The sequence below is a fragment of the Anabrus simplex genome, chromosome 1, assembly GCF_040414725.1.
Source record: "Anabrus simplex isolate iqAnaSimp1 chromosome 1, ASM4041472v1, whole genome shotgun sequence".
NCBI classification, from domain to species: domain Eukaryota; kingdom Metazoa; phylum Arthropoda; class Insecta; order Orthoptera; family Tettigoniidae; genus Anabrus; species Anabrus simplex.
Window position 1 is genome coordinate 1,177,065,399 of NC_090265.1, and position 21,826 is coordinate 1,177,087,224.

At 38.5% G+C, this 21,826-nt stretch overlaps 1 protein-coding gene across 2 annotated transcripts in view; it reads left to right on the forward strand.

The window, feature by feature from the left end:
- LOC136858164 (hemicentin-1) overlaps positions 1-21,826 on the forward strand; it is a 709,155-nt gene that overhangs the window by 184,908 nt on the left and 502,421 nt on the right. For both annotated transcript variants that reach the window (XM_067137503.2, XM_067137504.2), the window contains exons 13-15: positions 5,911-6,028; positions 14,904-15,082; positions 20,674-20,818. In XM_067137503.2, the coding sequence (XP_066993604.2) occupies positions 5,911-6,028; positions 14,904-15,082; positions 20,674-20,818 (442 nt within the window). The remainder of the gene's footprint in view (positions 1-5,910; positions 6,029-14,903; positions 15,083-20,673; positions 20,819-21,826) is intronic.

Here is a 21,826-nt window from a genome sequence, read left to right on the forward strand (position 1 = left end):
AGACAGGTGGTCTAATGTTCTAAGGGGAAGGAGATTGCAGGCCAAGGGCTCTATTCAGGATCAGAATTCAGAACAGGTGTCTGTGTGAAATCGGTACGAGTCACTCCAGGTAGAACAACAGAGGGAAGATGAGGGACAGGGAACTGTTGCTGAGATGCGTGGAAGTAGGAGGAAGGGAAAAGGTAGGAAAGGGAAATGTAGAGTAGAGGATAGGAAAAGACAGGTGGAACAGGGTCATGGGAAGAAGAAAAGGGAGGAGGAAGTAGCTTCTGCAGCTATCAGGAAAGATAAGGCTGACCAGGAGGGGAGGGGATCAAATGAGGTGGGTAGGGTTGAGGATCTGGTCATGGGGGATTCCATCGTTAGACACGTGGGGAAAGTGTGTGGAGGAAAGGGAACCAGGGTAGAATGTTATCCAGGAATTAGGTTGAGGCAGATGTTGAGGAAAGTAGAAGAGAGGGAGGAGGGGAAGGAGAAGGTGGTAGTGTTTCACGTTGGTACCAACAACGTAAGGCAAGCTGATATAAGTACCAACATAGTTGGAGATGTGTGGGATCTGGTAAATGCAGCACGGGTGAAATTTAAGAAAGCGGAGATTGTTATTAGTGGAATACTGTGTAGGAGGGATACTGACTGGAGGGTGATTGGGGATTTAAATGAGACTATGGAGTGGGTATGTGGGAAACTGGGAGTGAAATTTCTAGATCCTAATGGGTGGGTAGGAGAAAGGGATCTGCGCTCGGATGGCCTTCATTTAAACCGCAGTGGTACGTATAAGTTAGGAAATTTGTTTGGAAGGGTAATAGGGAGGTACATTCAGGGAAACGGGATGGCCTAGGGAGCGGTGATAAGGGAACAGGGAACTGGAAATCAAGTAGGGATGACATAAAATTGTTAGTGTTGAATTGTAGAAGTATTGTAAAGAAAGGAATAGAATTAAGTAATTTAATAGATATATATTTACCAGATATTGTAATAGGAGTTGAATCATGGCTGAGAAATGATATAATGGATGCAGAAATTTTCTCACGGCACTGGAGTGTGTATCGTAGAGGTAGGATAGGAAAGGTGGGAGGGGGAGTTTTCATTCTGGTGAAAGAAGAATTTGTAAGCTACGAAAAAGTTAAAGATGAGACACATGAAATTCTAGGTGTAAGGCTCATTTCTAAAGATAATAGGCAACTTGATATATTTGGAGTGTACAGATCGGGAAAGGGTAGCACTGATGCGGATTCGGAATTATTTGATAGGATAGTCAGCTATGTGGGAAACGACATGGAAAGAAATGTGATTGTAGCGGGAGATCTGAATTTGCCAGATGTCAATTGGGAAGGAAATGCGAACGACAGGAAGCATGACCAACAAATGGCAAATAAGTTAATATGGGAAGGACAGCTGATTCAGAAAGTGATGGAACCAACCAGAGGGAAAAATATTTTGGATGTGGTGCTGATAAAACCAGATGAGCTCTATAGGGAAACTGAAGTAATAGATGGTATTAGTGATCATGAAGCTGTTTTTGTAGTAGTTAAAAATAAATGTGATAAAAAGGAAGGTCTTAAAAGTAGGACTGTTAGGCAGTACCATATGGCTGATAAAGCAGGTATGAGGCAGTTTCTAAAAAGTAACTATGATCGGTGGAAAACGGTAAATAAAAATGTAAACAGACTCTGGGATGGGTTTAAAGAAATTGTTGAGGAATGCGAAAACAGGTTTGTACCTTTAAGGGTGGTAAGGAATGGTAAAGACCCACTTTATTATAATAGAGAAATAAAGAGACTAAGAAGGAGGTGCAGACTGGAAAGAAATAGAGTTAGAAATGGCTGTGGAAGTAAGGAGAAATTGAAGGAACTTACTAGAAAATTGAATCTAGCAAAGAAGGCAGCTAAGGATAACATGATGGCAAGCATAATTGGCAGTCATACAAATTTTAGTGAAAAATGGAAGGGTATGTATAGGTATTTTAAGGCAGAAACAGGTTCCAAGAAGGACATTCCAGGAATAATTAATGAACAAGGGGAGTGTGTATGTGAGGATCTTCAAAAGGCAGAAGTATTCAGTCAGCAGTATGTAAAGATTGTTGGTTACAAGGATAATGTCGAGATAGAGGAAGAGACTAAGGCCAAAGAAGTAATAAAATTTACGTATGATAACAATGACATTTACAATAAGATACAAAAGTTGAAAACTAGAAAAGCGGCTGGAATTGATCAGATTTCTGGGGATATACTAAAGACAATGGGTTGGGATATAGTACCATATCTGAAGTACTTATTTGATTATTGTTTGGCCGAAGGAGCTATACCAGATGAATGGAGAGTTGCTATAGTAGCCCCTGTGTATAAAGGAAAGGGTGATAGACATAAAGCTGAAAATTACAGGCCAGTAAGTTTGACATGCATTGTATGTAAGCTTTGGGAAGGCATTCTTTCTGATTATATTAGACATGTTTGTGAAATTAATAACTGGTTCGATAGAAGGCAATTCGGTTTTAGGAAAGGTTTTTCCACTGAAGCTCAACTTGTAGGATTCCAGCAAGATATAGCAGATATCTTGGATTCTGGAGGTCAAATGGACTGTATCGCGATTGACACGTCTAAAGCATTTGATAGGGGGGATCATGGGAGACTACTGGCAAAAATGAGTGCAATTGGACTAGACAAAAGAGTGACTGAATGGGTTGCTATATTTCTAGAAAATAGATCTCAGAGAGTTAGAGTAGGTGAAGCTTTATCTGACCCTGTAATAGTTGAGAGGGGAGTTCCTCAGGGCAGTGTTATCGGACCTTTATGTTTTCTTATATATATAAATGATATGAGTAAAGGAGTGGAATCGGAGGTAAGGCTTTTTGCGGATTATTTTATTCTCTATAGAGTGAAAAATAAGTTACAAGATTGTGAGCAACTGCAACGTGACCTCGAAAATATTGTGAGATGGACAGCAGGCAATGGTATGTTGATAAACGGGGCTAAAAGTCAGGTTGTGAGTTTCACAAATAGGAAAAGTCCTCTCAGTTTTAATTACTGCGTTGATGGGGTGAAAGTTCCTTTTGGGGATCATTGTAAGTATCTAGGTGTTAATATAAGGAAAGATCTTCACTGGGGTAATCACATAAATGGGATTGTAAATAAAGGGTACCGATCTCTGCACATGGTTATGAGGGTGTTTAGGGGTTGTAGTAAGGATGTAAAGGAGAGTGCATATAAGTCTCTGGTAAGACCCCAACTAGAGTATGGTTCCAGTGTATGGGACCCTCACCAGGATTACCTGATTCAAGAACTGGAAAAAATCCAAAGAAAAGCAGCTCGATTTGTTCTGGGTGATTTCCGACAAAAGAGTAGCGTTACAAAAATGTTGCAATGTTTGGGTTGGGAAGAATTGAGAGAAAGAAGAAGAGCTGCTCGACTAAGTGGTATGTTCCGAGCTGTCAGCGGAGAGATGGCGTGGAATGACATTAGTAGACGGATAGGTTTGAATGGCGTCTATAAAAGTAGGAAAGATCACAATATGAAGATAAAGTTGGAATTCAAGAGGACAAACTGGGGCAAATATTCATTTATAGGAAGGGGAGTTAGGGATTGGAATAACTTACCAAGGGAGATGTTCAATAAATTTCCAATTTCTTTGAAATCATTTCGGAAAAGGCTAGGAAAGCAACAGATAGGGAATCTGCCACCTGGGCGACTGCCCTAAAGTCAGATCAGTATTGATTGATTGATTGATATTTTAACACCAAACCAGTGTGGATTTGTTAAGGGATGCAGTACCATCGATGCTATCCATGCCACATGCCTCTTGATGGAAAAACACAGAGAGAGACAGAAGAGTGTACACATGGCATTTCTAGACCTAGAAAAGGCTTTTGACCGTATCCCACACAAACTTATTTGGCGAGCTCTTCGTTGTCATGGTGTCCCTGAAGAGTATGTAAGCTGGGTGCAACTTCTGTATCGCAATTCCACTAGTGTCGTCCGGAGTCCTGCTGGAATCTCTCCGCCTTTCGATATCACTATGGGTGTTCATCAAGGTTCTGCCCTTTCACCATTGCTATTCATCCTCTGCATGGATACGGCAACAGCTGACATACAGACTTCACATCCCTGGACCCTTCTTTATGCCAATGATGTGGTACTTGCACAAGAAACCCGTCCTGAACTCCAGCATCAGGTTCAAACGTGGAAGGACAGACTGGCTGAAAATGGACTGCACCTCAATATACAGAAGACAGAATACCTGGAATGTGGCCCCCAAACCAGAGGTACCATAAGTATCAGTGAAGAATACCTGCAGAAGACCATGCAATTTAAGTACTTGGGATCCGTCATCACCTCAAACTGTGCCACCACTCCTGATACTCGGATGAGGGTAAATGCAGCTTGGCTCAAGTGGAGACAGGTCACTGGAGTCCTCTGTGATAAAAAGATGCCTCAATATCTAAAGGCAAAAGTTTATAAGAGTGTGGTACGGCCAGCAGCGATCTATGGGACTGAATGTCGCCCCATGATGAAACAACAGGAGCAAATGTTGACAACCATGAAGATGAAGATGCTTCGATGGTCCATGGGGCTGACCCGATGTGACCACATAAGGAACACGGACGTCCGGCAAAGTTTTGGTGTCGCGCCCATCATAGACAAAGTGAGGGAAGCCCGTCTCCGCTGGTACGGCCACGTCATGAGAAAACAGGACGACTCAGTTGCCAAAACAGCGCTCCACATCAACCCAGAGGGAACAAGACCACAAGGAAGACCGGCAAAGAGATGGACTGACAACATCAGGGCAGACATGCACAGTGTTGGCTTAACACCAGAAGATGTCAACAACAGACAGAAATGGAGGAGATGTAGCAAAGCAGCAGACCCTGCAAGTCGGGACTAATGCTAAGAAAGAGAGAGTATTAATTCTAGATATTGGTCAGAATTAATGGTGTCGTTAAAAAATAATTGATGTTAGTATACTTTTAGCACTCATAGGGAACCACCAAACTCCTATTTTATGGTTATTGGATTGTCATGTGATCGATACTGGTTAATTTTCAAATTTAAACGTCCATACTACTAAAACTATGCCTCATCAGAACACAGCACCAATTCAGGTTTTAATTCACTGCTGTTTTTGACAGACTGAAGTCACAGATTGCTATAATGTTTTCTTTGGACTTCTGTGACTTTGTGAACAAATTTCAGTTTTCTCCTTGCCTGCCATGCAGGAGAATCTGAAACAGCACTTTGCTGAGCCAGTTTAAGATTTTCAGGGGGATTGCTCAAGTTTTTCACAAATATCCTGCATTTTTTCATCAATTAAGACAGTTGGTTGTTTAACTCATTTTTTGTTTAACACTGAACCCACAGTTCACAATTTTTTTATTCCATAACATGTTGGCCTTGCACTCCAAGAAATTTTTTGTGGAATTTTCACTCTCTCACAAGGTTCATGTTTTAAATATCTACAGCACACAAAAATATGCTGTTCAACACTTAATTCAGAAGCCATGAAACACACTAAGCCAATCAATTACTTCTGTTTAAGAAGCAATCATGCTGTATGTCATACAGAAGTTTAATGAAGACTAGCCAAGTCACTGGGAGAGCTGTATGAGTCAGGCACCTATTGTATCATCCAGTCATCACACAGGGAATAACTGGCAACTCGAGTGAGGCTTGCTCAGTAATTTTATAATAAATCTGTTTATTTGTGTTTCATTTTTGGTGATCAACCAAGTTTTAGACAATTCTGGCAATTTCTTTCTTCATTCCTTGCTATCTTTTATGCTGTAGCTACTGATAAGGCTATAGTAGTCAATTTGTTCTAAATTTTTCTTTTTTCTTTTCATTTAAACTGATGCTAACCCATCATATGAAATATTCCGTATTATGTCTGTGCTCAAAGTCCACTAATATTTTCTTCTAGGCATCTGACCCAAGACTTCACATGCCTGCCAAGGATACTCTAGATTTACTCCTTGAGAATATGGAAAGCAGTGAGGAGGGTAGATATGAGTGTGAAGCAGAAAATGGTGTGGATAAAGGTCTGTATCTTTCATATGAAAATATTCTTCAATATTATTTTAGGAAAGATATTATACAGAATGGATTAAAAATTTAACTGAAGACTGATTCTTAGCCTGAGCCATTATTAACTAAAACACTAACACTAATTATTAAACAATATAAATACTCTACTTTCTGATAAACTTTTCACTTTACTTTCCATTTTATATCCCTTAAGCAGAAACTGATATCTTAGATACGTTAACTATTTTTTCAAATTTATTGTGGGCGACTATGATAGTATATGGAAAAAAAACTTGTTTCCGAGTAAAAGTTTATGATACTGCCATATCTAGGAAAGTTAATAAAAGAATTAACTGAATAGCTTAAACTTGGAAACAATTTAACTTAAGGAGTTAACATTTAAATTTTAAATGGTGGAGCTAAAAATGAAATTAAAGGAATTATACCCACTTCACTACAGGTTTTTATGATGAGAAAATCACCTTGTTGGAGTACTCTCAACTCTTAGGCAACAAACGTTCTTAACATCTGACTGTCAGGACAAGAAAAGTTGACACCTTATTTCTGTTACCAGCATTGTACTTAAAAAGGCACTTATTTTTTTATACACTCTCTGTTATTTTCTCTTTAGTTCTGATGTGGAATATTTACATATTTGTGTCATTGTCCATGTAATTGTGTCTTGTATCTATTAAGTGAATGACAAATACAAGTCTGTTTTCTGGCTCTGATGTATTTTGTGAACCATGTTTTGAATAACTGACCAATTTGGGACATTCATTGAATTTGCATTTGATGATATCAGGTAAGTTACACATCTCTATGAGCTGGACGTTAATTCTGGGTTGAAATCTTATTGCAATATGTTTATTCCCTCATTAAAACATGTAATATATATAAATTTGTCTTGTGTATTATAGTCTTAAGCAACCTATGACAAATTTTCATGTCACTAAGTGTTTTTCATGTGTATTATTCTTTGGAGAAATGGGGCACTGTTTTTCTTGTATTACTTTTTATACTGGGTAGAGTGTAGTTTTAGTCATAATAAAGATGTGTGAAGGTGGGTGCAGAGCACCACAGTGCATTCCAGAGCATATAAGAAGGAATGGAGTGATAAGAATTAATTAATGAAGCAAGTTGTGACATTAATAACGACGAATAAAATGGCAATATCATGGACCGTAGAAAAAACAATAAATAGGAACTTGATTAATCTTACAGTAGGTAACTATTTTTCATGGGCACTTAAGCTGGAACAAAAGTTGTTGTTGAAAAACCTGTGGGAGTCAGTGATAGCTTATGAGGGTACACCAGGTTGTCAATTGGCTCAGAGAGAAATGAGGTGATGAGCAAAAAACAGTGTGACTGTATTAGCGGTTACCTTAAAGTACTGTATGTCTGTTAGGTCATCAGCCCAGAGGCTGGTTGGATCCTCAAATAGCACCAGCAAAGGTTATGCGGTTATCAGGAAACCGCAAAAACCAATGGCAGCACCAAAATGAGGCGTACTAGGCAAGACGAGGAGTGAGGTAGTTTGCCATTGCTTTCCTCACTGGGTCAGAAAGTGCTATTGCAGCACGACTGACCCTATGAGCAGCACCTTTCATAACAGTCAGATGCACCAGTCGTACTCTGAATGTCATTACTCAGCACCACTCATATCCCAGCAGCTTCCATACTGCCACAGCCATGGATGAGACTGGGACTTCGGTGGAAGCTACACTTTACTCTGGCCTGTGCCAAGAGATGGATACAAAAGTACTGTATTCATCAAGAAATGGCAGCAGGCAACAAGTACTGTATATGGGAGAGAATTATGAATGTGACATTGCAGATACCAAATAGACGAAAAAGCCTTGGGAGAAACTGGATGAGTTGTGCATTTATGAAACATTTAGGATATGGTACTATGACCTTCAAACAGTTAACTCATCTTGTTAAGCCCAAGGACATGAATGTACAATATTTTGCAAATAAAAATCAGCTGTGGAGGAGAATAAGTAAAGCTGGATATGAGTTCACAGATCAGCAAGTTGGAGGAATGATCATTGGAAACTTTACATGGAATATGCAGCGTGTATACCTTCCTTAGAAACTGACATGGGGAAACTGACAATCTTGAAGGTAGAGGTGAAATTACTAACTGAAGAAGGCAGAAAGAAACTTCAGAAAACTGGCATAAACGCTTATGATGCTGGAAAACATGATGAGGATGAAGGTCAAGCTATAGCTGTGCAACAGAAACAGTACACCAAGAAAGAAGACGTGGGCTGAGGAAAATGATACAGTTGCTACAATGTGGTAAACAGGGACATGTATCCAAATATTGTCACAGTACCCAAAAAGTGTTTTAATTAACATATTCACTGCATATTTGTAGAGCATGACATACCCACCAACCTGAGGAAGATATTTGCGTGGAACTTTTTAAAAGTTGCAATAATTAGAGTTTTGAACATTGGTAGAAAGATTTAAATTGAACTCGTAGACTTATCCCATTCACACACCTGGTATGTGACCCATACAGTGGTTGAAATTGAGAGGTAATACTGGTCATTGGGCAGATCACATGCCAGGCGCTTCGGTAGATTACTCTGCATTATTTACCGTGGATAACATAGAAATGCATAAGTATGTTTACAAACATAAATACATTCATCTTTGCACTTCTCTATTATACAATTTCACATCACAACGTCTTTTTCCTTTTCAAAATTGCCAAGTTTGAGGCATTGTTTCTTCTGTCAAAGCACTCCATTTATTGGGTGGACCTCATGATGTTGAAATTACTGCATTTTCGGCCATATGAACAAAACATTAATAAAATGATCATGTAAGCATCATGACTCAGTCAAAAATGATTACTGTAAGTTCTTTCATATTACTCATAAATATGATGCAAGAATACAGTATATGACAATTACAGATTTAGTCCTTTCACTGAACTTATTGCAGTAGTGGAATTTATTTCAAATGTGGGATCACTTGTAATTCTCTCGAAGTAATAATAAACAAAAAAAATTCAGTGTCTTACCTCGCATTGAAGTTGTCTTGCTGCTCAAAGATTGCAAAAAGAATGATGACATATGACAAAAACTGCAGAGAGGAATACACATGCGCAAATCTGTCTATCGATGAACTGCTAGACTTACACAATGTGCGAGATGACAAAGAGAGCCTTTTTTACCATGCAGAAAACCTGTAATTCATGTTTCCTAGTACCCGTCCCATGACACGCTAGGTGCGTACTCCGCACATGCTTATAAATTAGTGTCATGAGCCCAGCTTGGAGTAGATGACAGAGCTGGATATGGGAGGGGTGAGGAAGGGGAACCAGTTGACAAGTTCCCTTAAAGCTACCAGTGAGGGCGGTACGATTTTACATTATATTTTCTCCTCCACCAGTTCTTTCTTTACTTTTGTTCATTAATCAGTTAATATGGTTCTTTTCATTTCTTTTCCAGACATAATTTCTGGTTTCAAATACGGGACCCATTGACAACCACCTCAACAGTTTTATTGGTCTATAAGGATCTATTTTATGGATATCCCCATCATTCATGGTCATACACCTCAGTTTTAGTGATTACCACAAATTACAAGCTTCAATCAGGGACAGGTGTTTTACACACCAATATTAAATCAACACTGTTTTGGATAGTAATTGTGACTGTCGATCTGATTGTCACTTTCAAGAACACTACACAGACTTATTTGGAGTGGTTTTTTTTTGGTGTGTTACTATGTGTGTGTGTTTCTTTTTTCTAGGGTTCATGTTTTTAGACAAATTCAGGTATTTAATGTTCTTATATATCAATGATTATGATGGCTGGTGAAGACCAAAAAGGTTGAAACGAATCCTGAAATAAAAGAAATGAGGATATAACTGATACTAAGATATAGTTGTATTCACAGGTGTTTGTATTGAATAGGTGGATCACTTAAAACTAAATAATACTCATAAACACTATTGAAAGCAGCCTACTGTGGCCAGTTTAGTAATATTTACAAACAATACAGTAGCAAACACTCGAAAACAAGAAGGTTGATTTTCCAAAGAATTCCTCTTCATCTGTGAGTCCGTAGGTGACTGATCAGCCCAGTACAGGATGCACAGAATTTTCCGCAGAGATGGCAGATGGTCCCAGGTGGAGCAGCCATTGTTCTCCTTTTTTGTTCTTTATCCTCCCTCCATTGCCTCTTACCGTTCACTATTCACCTACGGTTTTCTTCGAAAAGTAGTGTGCCGCATGATCTAAAGATCTCCAGGATGAACGGTTGAGGGCTAAGGTCTCCCAGTTGTTGACATCAATGTGGCACATCTTCATGTTAGCCTTAATTACATCCTTAAATCGCTTCCTATGACCTCCCAAACAATGTTTACACACTGTTAACTCAGAGTAAAACACTTGCTTAACCCTCTTGGAGCCAGGAGCCGATCTGGTCGGCCGCTCACTAGCAGCTGGATGAGGCCAGAGCTCCGCCTGCGGTCTACTACTGTAAAGTGCCAGGCCGTTTTTAGTAGAATGTATGTAAAATACCGGCAAGAAATTTTCTACACGTCGACTACATAAAATAAACAACTGATTTAGAGTGATATAAATAATTAAAAAATATTATTGTTGATATTATGGTTGTCGATAATGTTTACTTTTAGGAAGAGAAAAACATTTTTGCACTTTCTCTCCCAATATCTACTTTGAAAATATCATCTACGATACAAAAGAATATACGTCTAAATGCAGAATTTATTTCTAAATATAATTCTATAAGATAATTATTTTGAACGCGAAAAATAAAAATTAAAAAAAATAAAATTCAAACGTATGTCGCTAATGAAAATAAGACAATTTTACTCACCGATAAAATTCATGTATATATCGATGTATGGCAAACACTTAAGATAAATTTTATATATGTGGTGTAGATTGTATAAAAATAGTTATTAAAAAGTAAAAAATAATAGTTGAGATTATAGTTTTTATTTTATCGGAAATCCCTTTTTCTAGTTTTCTGTTTCAGTATCTATTTTTAAAAACATCTTACAATACAATACAATACAATATGTGTAATTAAAACATCTATGGCACTAAAGCCCTGATGGGCCTTGGTCTACTAAGCGACCGCTGCTCAGTCCGAAGACCTGCAGTTTACGAGGTGACGCATGGTCAGTGTGACGAATTCTCTCGTTCATTATTCATGGTTTTCTAGACCAAGGTAGCTCTCTTAGCCTAAGATCTCTCCTCGATTGTCATCACTTTGTTTGAGTGGACCTCGAACCAACACTCAGACCCAGGTAAAAATCGTTCACCTGTCCGGGAATCGAACCCATGACCTCCGAGTGAGAGGCAGGCACACTACACTTGACCCGTGGGGACCGGCATTTACGTAATGATAGAGAATTCATTTATGAACAGAATAATTGCTCTGAACGAGAAAAAGAAAAACAAAAAATGCAAACACAAATTTACTATGTCACTAGTAAAAAAGAAGGAAAATGACAAAATAAATTTACTCACCGAAATTTTTTGAGAAGAAGACTCGTCACCGCTATATAATGATCAAAGTTTGAGAACACTGTTGAAGCACTTAAGGTTATTTACACTAACACTAATCACTAACACTAATCACTTATCACTAACACTAATAGGAACAATAAAAAGCGTAACGCAACGTCATATAAAATCTCTGTTTTTTGTTCAAGTAGAACTTTAAATATATTTTGTTTATTTAGGGCATTTATGAAGAGCTGCACATTTAGTATGCAGGCCTTTATCACACTTGATGTACACAGTTCGCGACCTCTTTCTCTGTTGCGGAGAGCTACATACAACGCACCGTCTTTCTAATGTACCTGGCAAAAGTTTTACGCCACACACGGGAATATTCGTGATAATATTTTGTCTATTCTCAAACCATTCAGTACTCAGAGATTCAATTATACTGGAGTAGAACTGGAGCCTAGTCATTTTCTTTCCGTTACAGTTTTCTAAATACATCAAATAAGCATTTAAGACCATTCTCGAAATTATATTGAATGCAACTTTTTTCCAGAATTTCAAAGTTCTACGTTCATCTAAATAAAAATACACCATCATGTCATTTGTATCAATGCCACCCATATAACGATTATAGTCTAAGATCATGTTAGGTTTCCTCTTGGGTTGATTAATGTTTCTAGCAGTTGCAGGCACTTCTGTTTCTATTGCAGCTCCGCGTGTACTTATAAGCACCACCTGATTTTTCTGAGATTTTTTCTGTTTGGATCCCACTAGTAAAATTGGCCCCTGTCTGAAATATTTATTACAAACTAATTTAAATGGCTTTTTCACAGCATCTGGTAGTCCCTTCCTGTTTCTTCGTATAGTGCCGGTAATAAATGTTCCAAGTGAGTATAAATGTTTTGCAAGGGGGATTGACGTAAAATAATTATCTGCGTAAACGTAAAAACCTTTCATAAAATAATTCCCTAGGGACATGAGTTTGGTCATTACAGTGTAGGCCAGTCCATTAATTCTGATTTCGTTTCTGTCTTCAGTGGATCTTGCTCCTCGGTAGATATAAAAACCAACACAATACTTACTAACTGCATCACACAACATCCAAAATTTTATCCCCCACTTGTGATGGTGCTTATTCGGCATGTATTGGAGTAGTTGTGTATGGCATTTAGTTCCAACTAAACTTTCGTCTATGGAAAGTTGCTGATGAGGAGTATAATGATGTCTAAACAGCCTATTAGCATGATCTACAAGAGGCTGGAATCGAGCACAGGGATCGTAGTTTGGAGAGCCAGGAGGAGAAAGCTTACTGTTGTCAACTAAATGAAAAAATTTCAAAATAAGCTGAAACCTATTCCTTGAGAACATTTCACCAAACCAAGGGGTAATGAAATGGTCTACAGTACTCCAGTACGAAACAATGGTAGGTTTTCTTATTAGTCCCATATTCATGATGACAGCTATGAACGCCCTTATTTCGTCAATTGTAGTGCGTCTCCAACATCGAGAGCGGGAATTAGGTGACAGTTCATTACAAGTAAGGAGTTGGTCAGCGTAGCGATTGGTCTCGGTGACTATAAGGTTTAGCAGAGAAAAAGTGAAAAATAAATTGAAGTATGATATGGGCGGAGAATCAGGCGCAGGGGCATGTTTAGGTCCAGGAAGTTCCATGAACGAAACAGGAGACTGAGGAACGTTGTCAGGTTCATTGGGAGAAATTTCCACAAAATGTACTCCAGAGACATCATCATCATCATCATCTTCGTCATCACTAGTTTCATCAACAACAGTATTCACAGTAGCCTTACTGCCATTAGAAACAAATAAACGCCTCTTCTTTAGCTGTGGTGATCCCGGGGGCGTGTCTGGTATAATTTCATCACTACTCTCTGAACTAAATTCACTATCGCTATCCGATAAATCATCCGCGTTCACTTCGCATTGTTCCAAATATTCCATTAATTTATCGTCATCAATACCTGCTGAAAATATATCACGTGAACTACTTGCCATTCTGCTGTCAAGAATCCACTCACTGCAAGGAGCAATCACGTACTGACCGGTTAGCGGTATTTCTAAACACAGGAAACAACTCTTGTGAAAGCTAGAACACCCTCTTAGAAATTCCAAAGCAAGGTCAGGCACACAATAACTTGTAGCCCCTTTACTACAGGTTGTCACAAAAGTATGCACGTCACTATAGACTGCCAAAAAAGTATGTATATCACAGAATTTCCAGCCGGCCGATGTAATCGGCTCTGGCAACTTCCGCACGGATATTTAAAGGCCGATCTCATCGGCTCTGGCAATTTAAAGGGCGGACGCTCGCAGTACCGCCTGGCTCCAAGAGAGTTAAGAATGCGATTGTCGGGCATGCATATTACATGCCCTGTTCATTGTAGCTGACATCTTAAAACCATGGCTTTTATACTGGTGGTCTGTGCCTCTTCAAGTACACTGACATTTGTGCATCTATCTTGCCAGGTTATATGCAAAATTCTCTTTAATCATTGCTTGTGATATTATTTCAACTTTTTAATATGCCACCTGCAGCATGCCCAGGATTCAGATCCATATAGTAAGCTGGGAACTACAACTGAATTGTATACAAGGATCTTTGTTGCAACATTGACATCATAATTATCAAATACTCGGGATCGTAGTTTGGCAAAGGATGCTCCAGCATGGTTGATTCTAAATTGGATTTCCAAATCTATATTTGCACTTGATGAGAGGATGCTGCCAAGTTAAGGGAAGGAGTATACTACTTGAAAGCTCACTCCATCGATAGAGACATTGATCTCTCTATGTCTTTCTCCAGGGGCTGGTTGATAGAGAATCTGTGTCTTCCTGGTATTCAGTTTGTAACCAATCTTTCTGTATGCAGTCTTTCATTATTGTACCCTTCATGACCCTTCCTTTTCTTAGCTGATACCTTCACTTTTCACTCTTCAAATATTTCTTGTTTTCGTTGCCATAAGACCTATCTGTGTTGGTGCGACGTAAAGCCCATAGCAAAAAAAAAAAAAATTCTTGTGATTAGTGGGATATCCAACAGTTATTTCAATTATATTATTATAAATATTATTAAGAATTTCTTGCTAATACTTCACCATCAAAAATAAAATTATTAAGAAATTCTTGCTAATACTTCACCATGATTTGTTTTTTACACAATAAGCCACCCTACTGTAATGACTTGTACCAATGCAAGCAAATGTTAAATTGTTTCAGGACTGCTGTGGTTGCTTATAAGGCAATGGCAATCATGGAGAATTAATGAAATATAATGTAATACCTGTGCTATAGTTTCGAGTTGTTCAAAAATTTTATTTAATTATTAAATTGGGGTATGTATTAATAAAGTTTGTAACATCTTCATTAGATGTTGGTGTGGCTGAATTGGTGTATGAAGAGTTCCCAACTGCTACTGTGGAAGAGAGTTACAAGAAACTGTTGAGGGGCACTACTGTACTTCTCTCATGTACTACTTCTGGTGTTCCAAAGCCAGATGTTTTTTGGTCAGTAAATGGAAGAAATATCTCAACAGGCAGTGAGTTTGAGGTAAGCTACAAGTTGTCATAACAATAATATTAGTAAACTCTCAGTTATTCATGAGTTAACTATCTAGTTGCAAATTATCTGTGCAACTGAAAAAATAATCGAAAATAAAATACATCAAAAGTAAATATATTAATTACTGTAGTATATAGTCAGGGGAATAGAATTGTGCTGATTCATCTAGTTTCTGATAGTGTTTTCTCTTATAAATTTTTATGAGACCTCCTTGGCCACACTGGCTCCTTGATGAGTAGGTCTCTTATTGGTTTGAAGTAAATTCCAGCACAAACACTAAATTATGAACAAAGGTCTGCTCTGGGCAAGAAATGGAAGGGGAGGTGTAAAGGAAAGGTGAACCTGAGTGGTTGAAACAGATTGTAAGCTGCATAGTAAGTCATCTGTGTCTCCAGGTGACAATTCAGATAAGTTACAGTAGAAGTCCGTTATAGCGAGAATTCATAACGACGAAATATTTACTCGCTATAGTGGATTGTCGTTATATCAGATCTTTTTGTAAAAATCAGTATGAAATGGCAATCAGTATGTTCAAAACTTGCGTTTTCGCGTTGAACATCCACACTACGGCTTACTTATGTCTTGTTTTTCGAAATCCGATACTACGTGAAAGTGTGTGTTTAATTTCATTCTAAATATATATATATATTACCTTATTTCTCCGAATCCAAGACGACCCCCACTTTTTCTTTCAAAAATTTTTAATCAGGCTTAAAAAGTGCTTTGTAAAATCATATGAATGTCTTTCTTATACAGTACACATTGTTAGACTATTTGTAGACGCCAAACATTGGCTTTAGTTATACCGTATTTTTTGCAGCTGTACAATTGTTCTTTATTTCAGCGGGTTTGACCATTTAAAATTGGCATCATAATATTGAAGGGAACTTGTTGAAAATTTGCCGGCAATACACATTCCATGCGTATCTACGATATGACGATCCACCAGGAAAATATTCTTGCTTACTATAAAACTGTTACTTTCACTCAGCGTCAGATATAACTGGCTCCCGCTACACGCACGTCTCACTTGTCAGATTCGGCCAACTTCAGCGGCTAGCAACATATAGGTCTTAATCACGGACTTTGAAAGTCAACGAAGGAATTTATTGACTCCTGTGTTTGGGGGCAGTAGAATTCATCCATGGTATTCCTTGCCTGCCATAAGAGGCATCCTCGGGGGATCTCAACTTGGGAGTGTGAGTTAGTGGCCACAGGACCCTCAGCTGAGCTTAACATTGCTTCGACTTGTACAAGGCTCTTTCCTTTCATATTTCTTATCTAACGTCCCTTTGTCCCTTTAGTTTTGGGCTGATCGCACGGTCCTCGTACCGGCGACGCATCTTTCAAATGTCTGCCTTATCAACTGTCGATAGTAGGTTCTGCGCCTACCATGGTTGTAACGGGTAACAGGGAATCAGGGTTCGATTCTGGAGAGGGAGCCTGAGAAATGGCTACCACATCCAAGGAAGGCAGCAGGCGTGCAAATTACCCACTCCCGGCACGGGGAGGTGGTGACGAAAAATAACGATACGTGACACATCCGAGGCCCCGTAATCGGAATGAGTACTCTTTAAATCCTTTAACGAGTATCCATTGGAGGGCAAGTTTGGTGCCAGCAGCCATGGTAATTCCAGCTCCAATAGTGTATATTAAAGTTGTTGCGGTTAAAAAGCTCGTAGTTGGATTTGTGTCCCACACTGTCTGTTCATCGCTCGTTGGTGTCTAACTGGCATGGTTTGTGGGACGTCCTGCCGGTGGTGGCGAGTCGAAAGCATTCGTATTGCAATGTTAGAGGTGAAATTCTTGGATCGTCGCAAGACGGACCGAAGCGAAAGCATTTGCCAAGTATGTTTTCATTAATCAAGAATGAAAGTTAGAGGTTCGAAGGCGATCAGATACCGCTCTAGTTCTAACCATAAACGATGCCAGCTAGCGATCCGCCGAAGTTCCTCCGATGACTCGGCGGGCAGCTCCCGGGAAACCAAAGCTTTTGGGTTCCGGGGGAAGTATGGTTGCAAAGCTGAAACTTAAAGGAATTGACGGAAGGGCACCACCAGGAGTGGAGCCTGCAGCTTAATTTGACTCAACACGGGAAACTTCACCAGGCCCGGACACCGGAAGGATTGACAGATTGAGAGCTCTTTCTTGATTTAGTGGGTGGTGGTGCATGGCCGTTCTTAGTTGGTGGAGCGATTTGTCTGGTTAATTCTGATAACGAACGAGACTCTAGCCTGCTAAATAGTCGCATCCGGTATCCGTTTGTGCTACCGGCAACAACACATCTTCTTAGAGGGACAGGCGGCTTCTAGCCGCACGAGATTGAGCAATAACAGGTCTGTGATGCCCTTAGATGTTCTGGGCTGCACGCACGCTACACTGAAGGAATCAATGTGTCCTCCTAGTCCGAAAGGACTCCTTCGTGCTAGGGATTGGGGCTTGCAATTGTTCCCCATGAACGAGGAATTCCCAGTAAGCGCGAGTCATAAGCTCGCGTTAATAACGTCCCTGCCCTTTGTACACACCGCCCGTCGCTACTACCGATTGAATGATTTAGTGAGGTCTTCGGACCGGTGCATGGAATCTGCTTCGCGCAGTTTCCAGTGTGTCTGGAAAGATGACCAAACTTGATTATTTAGAGGAAGTAAAAGTCGTAACAAGGTTTCCTTAGGTGAACCTGCAGAAGGATCATTACCAAAATTGTGTTATCAAAAAACGTTTCGAGAAGGACCTTTCCAAACCCGACAGTTCACCATCCATAGTCACATCTCCATTTCATCCGTAGCCGAGGTCGGCAGTACATTACAACATACATATGATATACTCATGCCCGAGTAAGTGCGAGTGGTTAAAATCATCACTGGGTGGCACATAGGAGCATGAATTCGGAGTGTGCAGAGGCTTGTGGCTGTGCAGTCAGGGCCGGTCATATTAGGTTTGCAAGGCCTAGGGAGGTGGATGGTGCCTTTGGAAGGCTGTAATGTCGTAAGGTTCGGGGAGTAGTCTCCTAGATTAACTTGTAGAGCAAAGATGCTCTGATTTTGATGTAAAAGAACTTGGGAGACCCGTCTTCTTCACTGTTTGTTAATGGGAGCAGCTGTGCTCATGTAAAATTGGTAATTAGGGAGCTGCAAACTCAAGTTTGCTAATTTGTCATTAGTTGATTGTTCTGATTTTCTAAATGTTGTCACTTAACTTGTAAGCAAAATTTTGGTACCTAAAATTGAAAAAGAAAAAAAAAAAGAAAAGAAAAAAAGAGAAGGAAATATAACCTTAATTTTAAAGTTTTAAATTAATCTTCTGATTACCTTCTAGTGACCCATTCATCTCCGTACCTTCTTTCACCTCTGTCCACTACAATATCTCTGTAACAGTATGGTTTCCCACAGAAATTTATTTCCATTTTGAAACTGTTCTACACTGATATGATGGCAGCTGTTACCAGTACAAACTCTGCTGGAGAGCCATTTCATATCAATATCGGTGTTAAGCAAGGCTGTGTAATTTCCCCCACTTTGTTCTCATTATATATATAGCGGCTGTTATGCGGCTAGTTAAGGACGTTCTTCCTCCAGGAATACAGTTAAATTATAGACTGGATGGGAAACTGTTTAATTTGAGCTGTCTAAGGGTGAAGACTTGTACGCTTTCTACAGCGTTAGTCGAGTTACAGTATGCTGAAGATAATGCAGTTGTAGCTCAGTCTGAAGAAGAACTAGTGTTAATCCTCAATGCGTTTTCACTTGGGGCATATATTCATTTATAGGATGAGGAGTTAGGTATTGGAATAAATTATCAAAGGAATTGTTCAATAAATTTCCAAGTTCTTTGAAAATGTTTAAGAAAAAGTTAGGTAAACAATTAATAGGTAATCTGCCCTGGAATGAACTACAGGGTGTCTGGCTAGAATGTGTACTAAAATAAATATCTTGAGAAGTAATAGATATACAAGTAGAGAAACTCAGTATTATTATTATTTTTTTTACTTATCTAATACCCCTCAATATGCACACCATTAATGGCGTGACAGATGTTGAAACAGTATTTCACCCCTCTCCATGTGTTTTGTTGCATTGCAGATGTAGCATGTGCAATAGCTGTTTGAATGCTGCATTTAAATTTGAAAACTGCATTTAATGTGTGAATTTTTAAGTAAGCATCCCAACATACGGGTGGCCTGAGATATAAGTATCCCATCTGTCTCTCTTCTCTGAAGGTTAGGCAGCCTCAGATGGCTGTCTGTTGGGCTTGTACAGCATTGCTTTTGGCTGGCATATCAATTGCGACTAAGTGACGATGTTCCCCAATGTACATATCCATCAGGAAATGGCACAGACACCTTCAAGAAACCGGCAGATCACTTTTGATATTGACCCACTTCACCAAGTACGCTGACAGAGGGAGAGGGGGGTTGCAATACAGATTCGGCTCCTGTTGCACCACTAATGATGTTCATATTGAGGTGTATTAGGTATGTAAAGAATCATTTTTAGTTTTTCTACTTGTAGAACCAAACCATCAATGATTATCTCCCTTATTCCTCAAGATATTAATATTTTATTTTATTATACATTCAAGCCAGACATGCTGTATAGTTCTACCAGGGTTTTTCTCTCTTGAATCTAGTTACTATGGAGTGACAATTGCCATTTATAGTTTTTACTCATCTTTGTTATTATCTGAAGACAATCCTGATTGCAGCTTTGAAATGCATCACTGACAGCCTTAACATCGGCACTCTTACAAGATTTTCCACAACATTTAAAGTGTCAGTTGTGACACACGTTTTTAACCTATTTGACGGTTGATTACAAATAAATAAACCAAATCAAACGTTCATATTTTTAACATATATCTTTATATCTATGGTTACATCCATAGCATCTACAGAAACTTTATAAGATTAACCACAAGTTTTTACACAATGTTTTAAAATTTTGTTTAAAATTGTGCATACGTGCTCAGTTATTGTGACTTGGACTCTAAGGTACCAAATAATTTAAAATTCAATGTATTTTTATGACATACAACTCATGTTAACTACTTTAAGTGTATTTTAAAGGCATATTCCTTGTAAAATGTCCTGACACCTTTTCTGATTTATGTATTTGTTTGAACTGATGATGATTCCAAGAGAATCTGAACTAGTCTTCATATATTAAGGGTATAAATGATACACATTATATAAAGCATTGAATGGTGGAAAATCTCTCGACTGGTTCCTATCACATAAGTCAAACGTCAGTATGGAAATGAAAATTATAAATTATGATGATAGTAATTATTGCATGACCTAAGATCAACAAAATAATAATATGTTATTTAGTGGTCGTGAAAGTCTACATTTTAAGATTAAAGGATTTTTTCTAGTGTAACCCACACACTTTTTATATACTGGAGGACTTTCATTGACAAAAATATTTTATTTAGAATGTAATGTACAAATAATGCAGTGCCATGAAAGCTTGTCAGAATTGCAATTATTTGTCAGTTTGTTTAGTAAATCTTATATTCATAATCATTTTGTTGAATCCTTTGATGAATTCCACCTGGCATCAATAACCAATTAATCCTTGTAGATGCTTGAAGACAACGTCCTCAGAATTCCAGCTGTGGCTAGTGGTGGTGACTTCAAATGTACTGCTGTCAATAAAGTAGGAAGTGCTGAAGACATCATAACCCTTGATGTAGGGAGTGTTCCTGAGTTTGTGGTAGAACCAAATGGTGAGTTCAACAAGGACTGACCTTACATATCATGTGATGTATTTCCTAGGGTTGTAATATGTGAAGCCATTTCTTTTCAGTTTTTGACTCAGTTATTTTATAACTGTCAGGGTTCTTCAGTCTGCTAAAACTAATTTTGAATAAATACTGTAAATTTAAAAACTACCTGAAAAAGAAAACATGGTAACAGAATTATACCTGAAAAAGAAGCAATTTAATTAGAATAGAATGACATATTTCGTTCTTCAAAGAACATTATCAGATAATAATAATAATAATAATAATAATAATAATAATAATAATAATAATAATAATAATAATAATAATAATAATAATAATAATAATAATAATAATAATAATAATAATAATAATAATAATAATAATAATAATAATAATAATTGTTCCGAGGTATCTGTGGAACAGCAGAGGTGAAAGAAGGTGCTGGGGTGAACAGGTCTCAAAATACGAAATTAAAGTTAATTTAACAAGGTTATATTTTCTTTTCAAGATCAATAAATAACAATTATAACAGGTACTCAGTAGCCTAGCAACAATTCGAGAGTGTACAATTACAGTGTTACAGGGTTTGGGCTCCGAGAGCCAGACACACAATTCTTGAGCTATAAGCCCAACCTTACGATATGCAAGATTCAACAAAGGGGCAGAAGACCCCAATCATGCCCAGGAGCTCTTGCTCCCAATTACACAGTAAAGCCTCCTCGAGGCACGCAGAAACAAATTTTAAGAAAGAGCAACCCGCTCTTAAGTTCAAGCCTATCAAAGGCCACACCAAACTCCACTTTCAAGTTGACCTCCAAACACAAATAACACAGGGGTAAAAATACCCAACCTACTGAGGCCTATTCAGTGAAGAAACAGGACCATTACGTGGCCTCCAAAATACCAACTTGAGAGGAGGCGAAACTGCACTCCTAATATACTTTACTAAAACCTACTTGGCACTAGGCCGCTAATGCAAGGGCTAATCCCATACTAAAGAGGTGACTT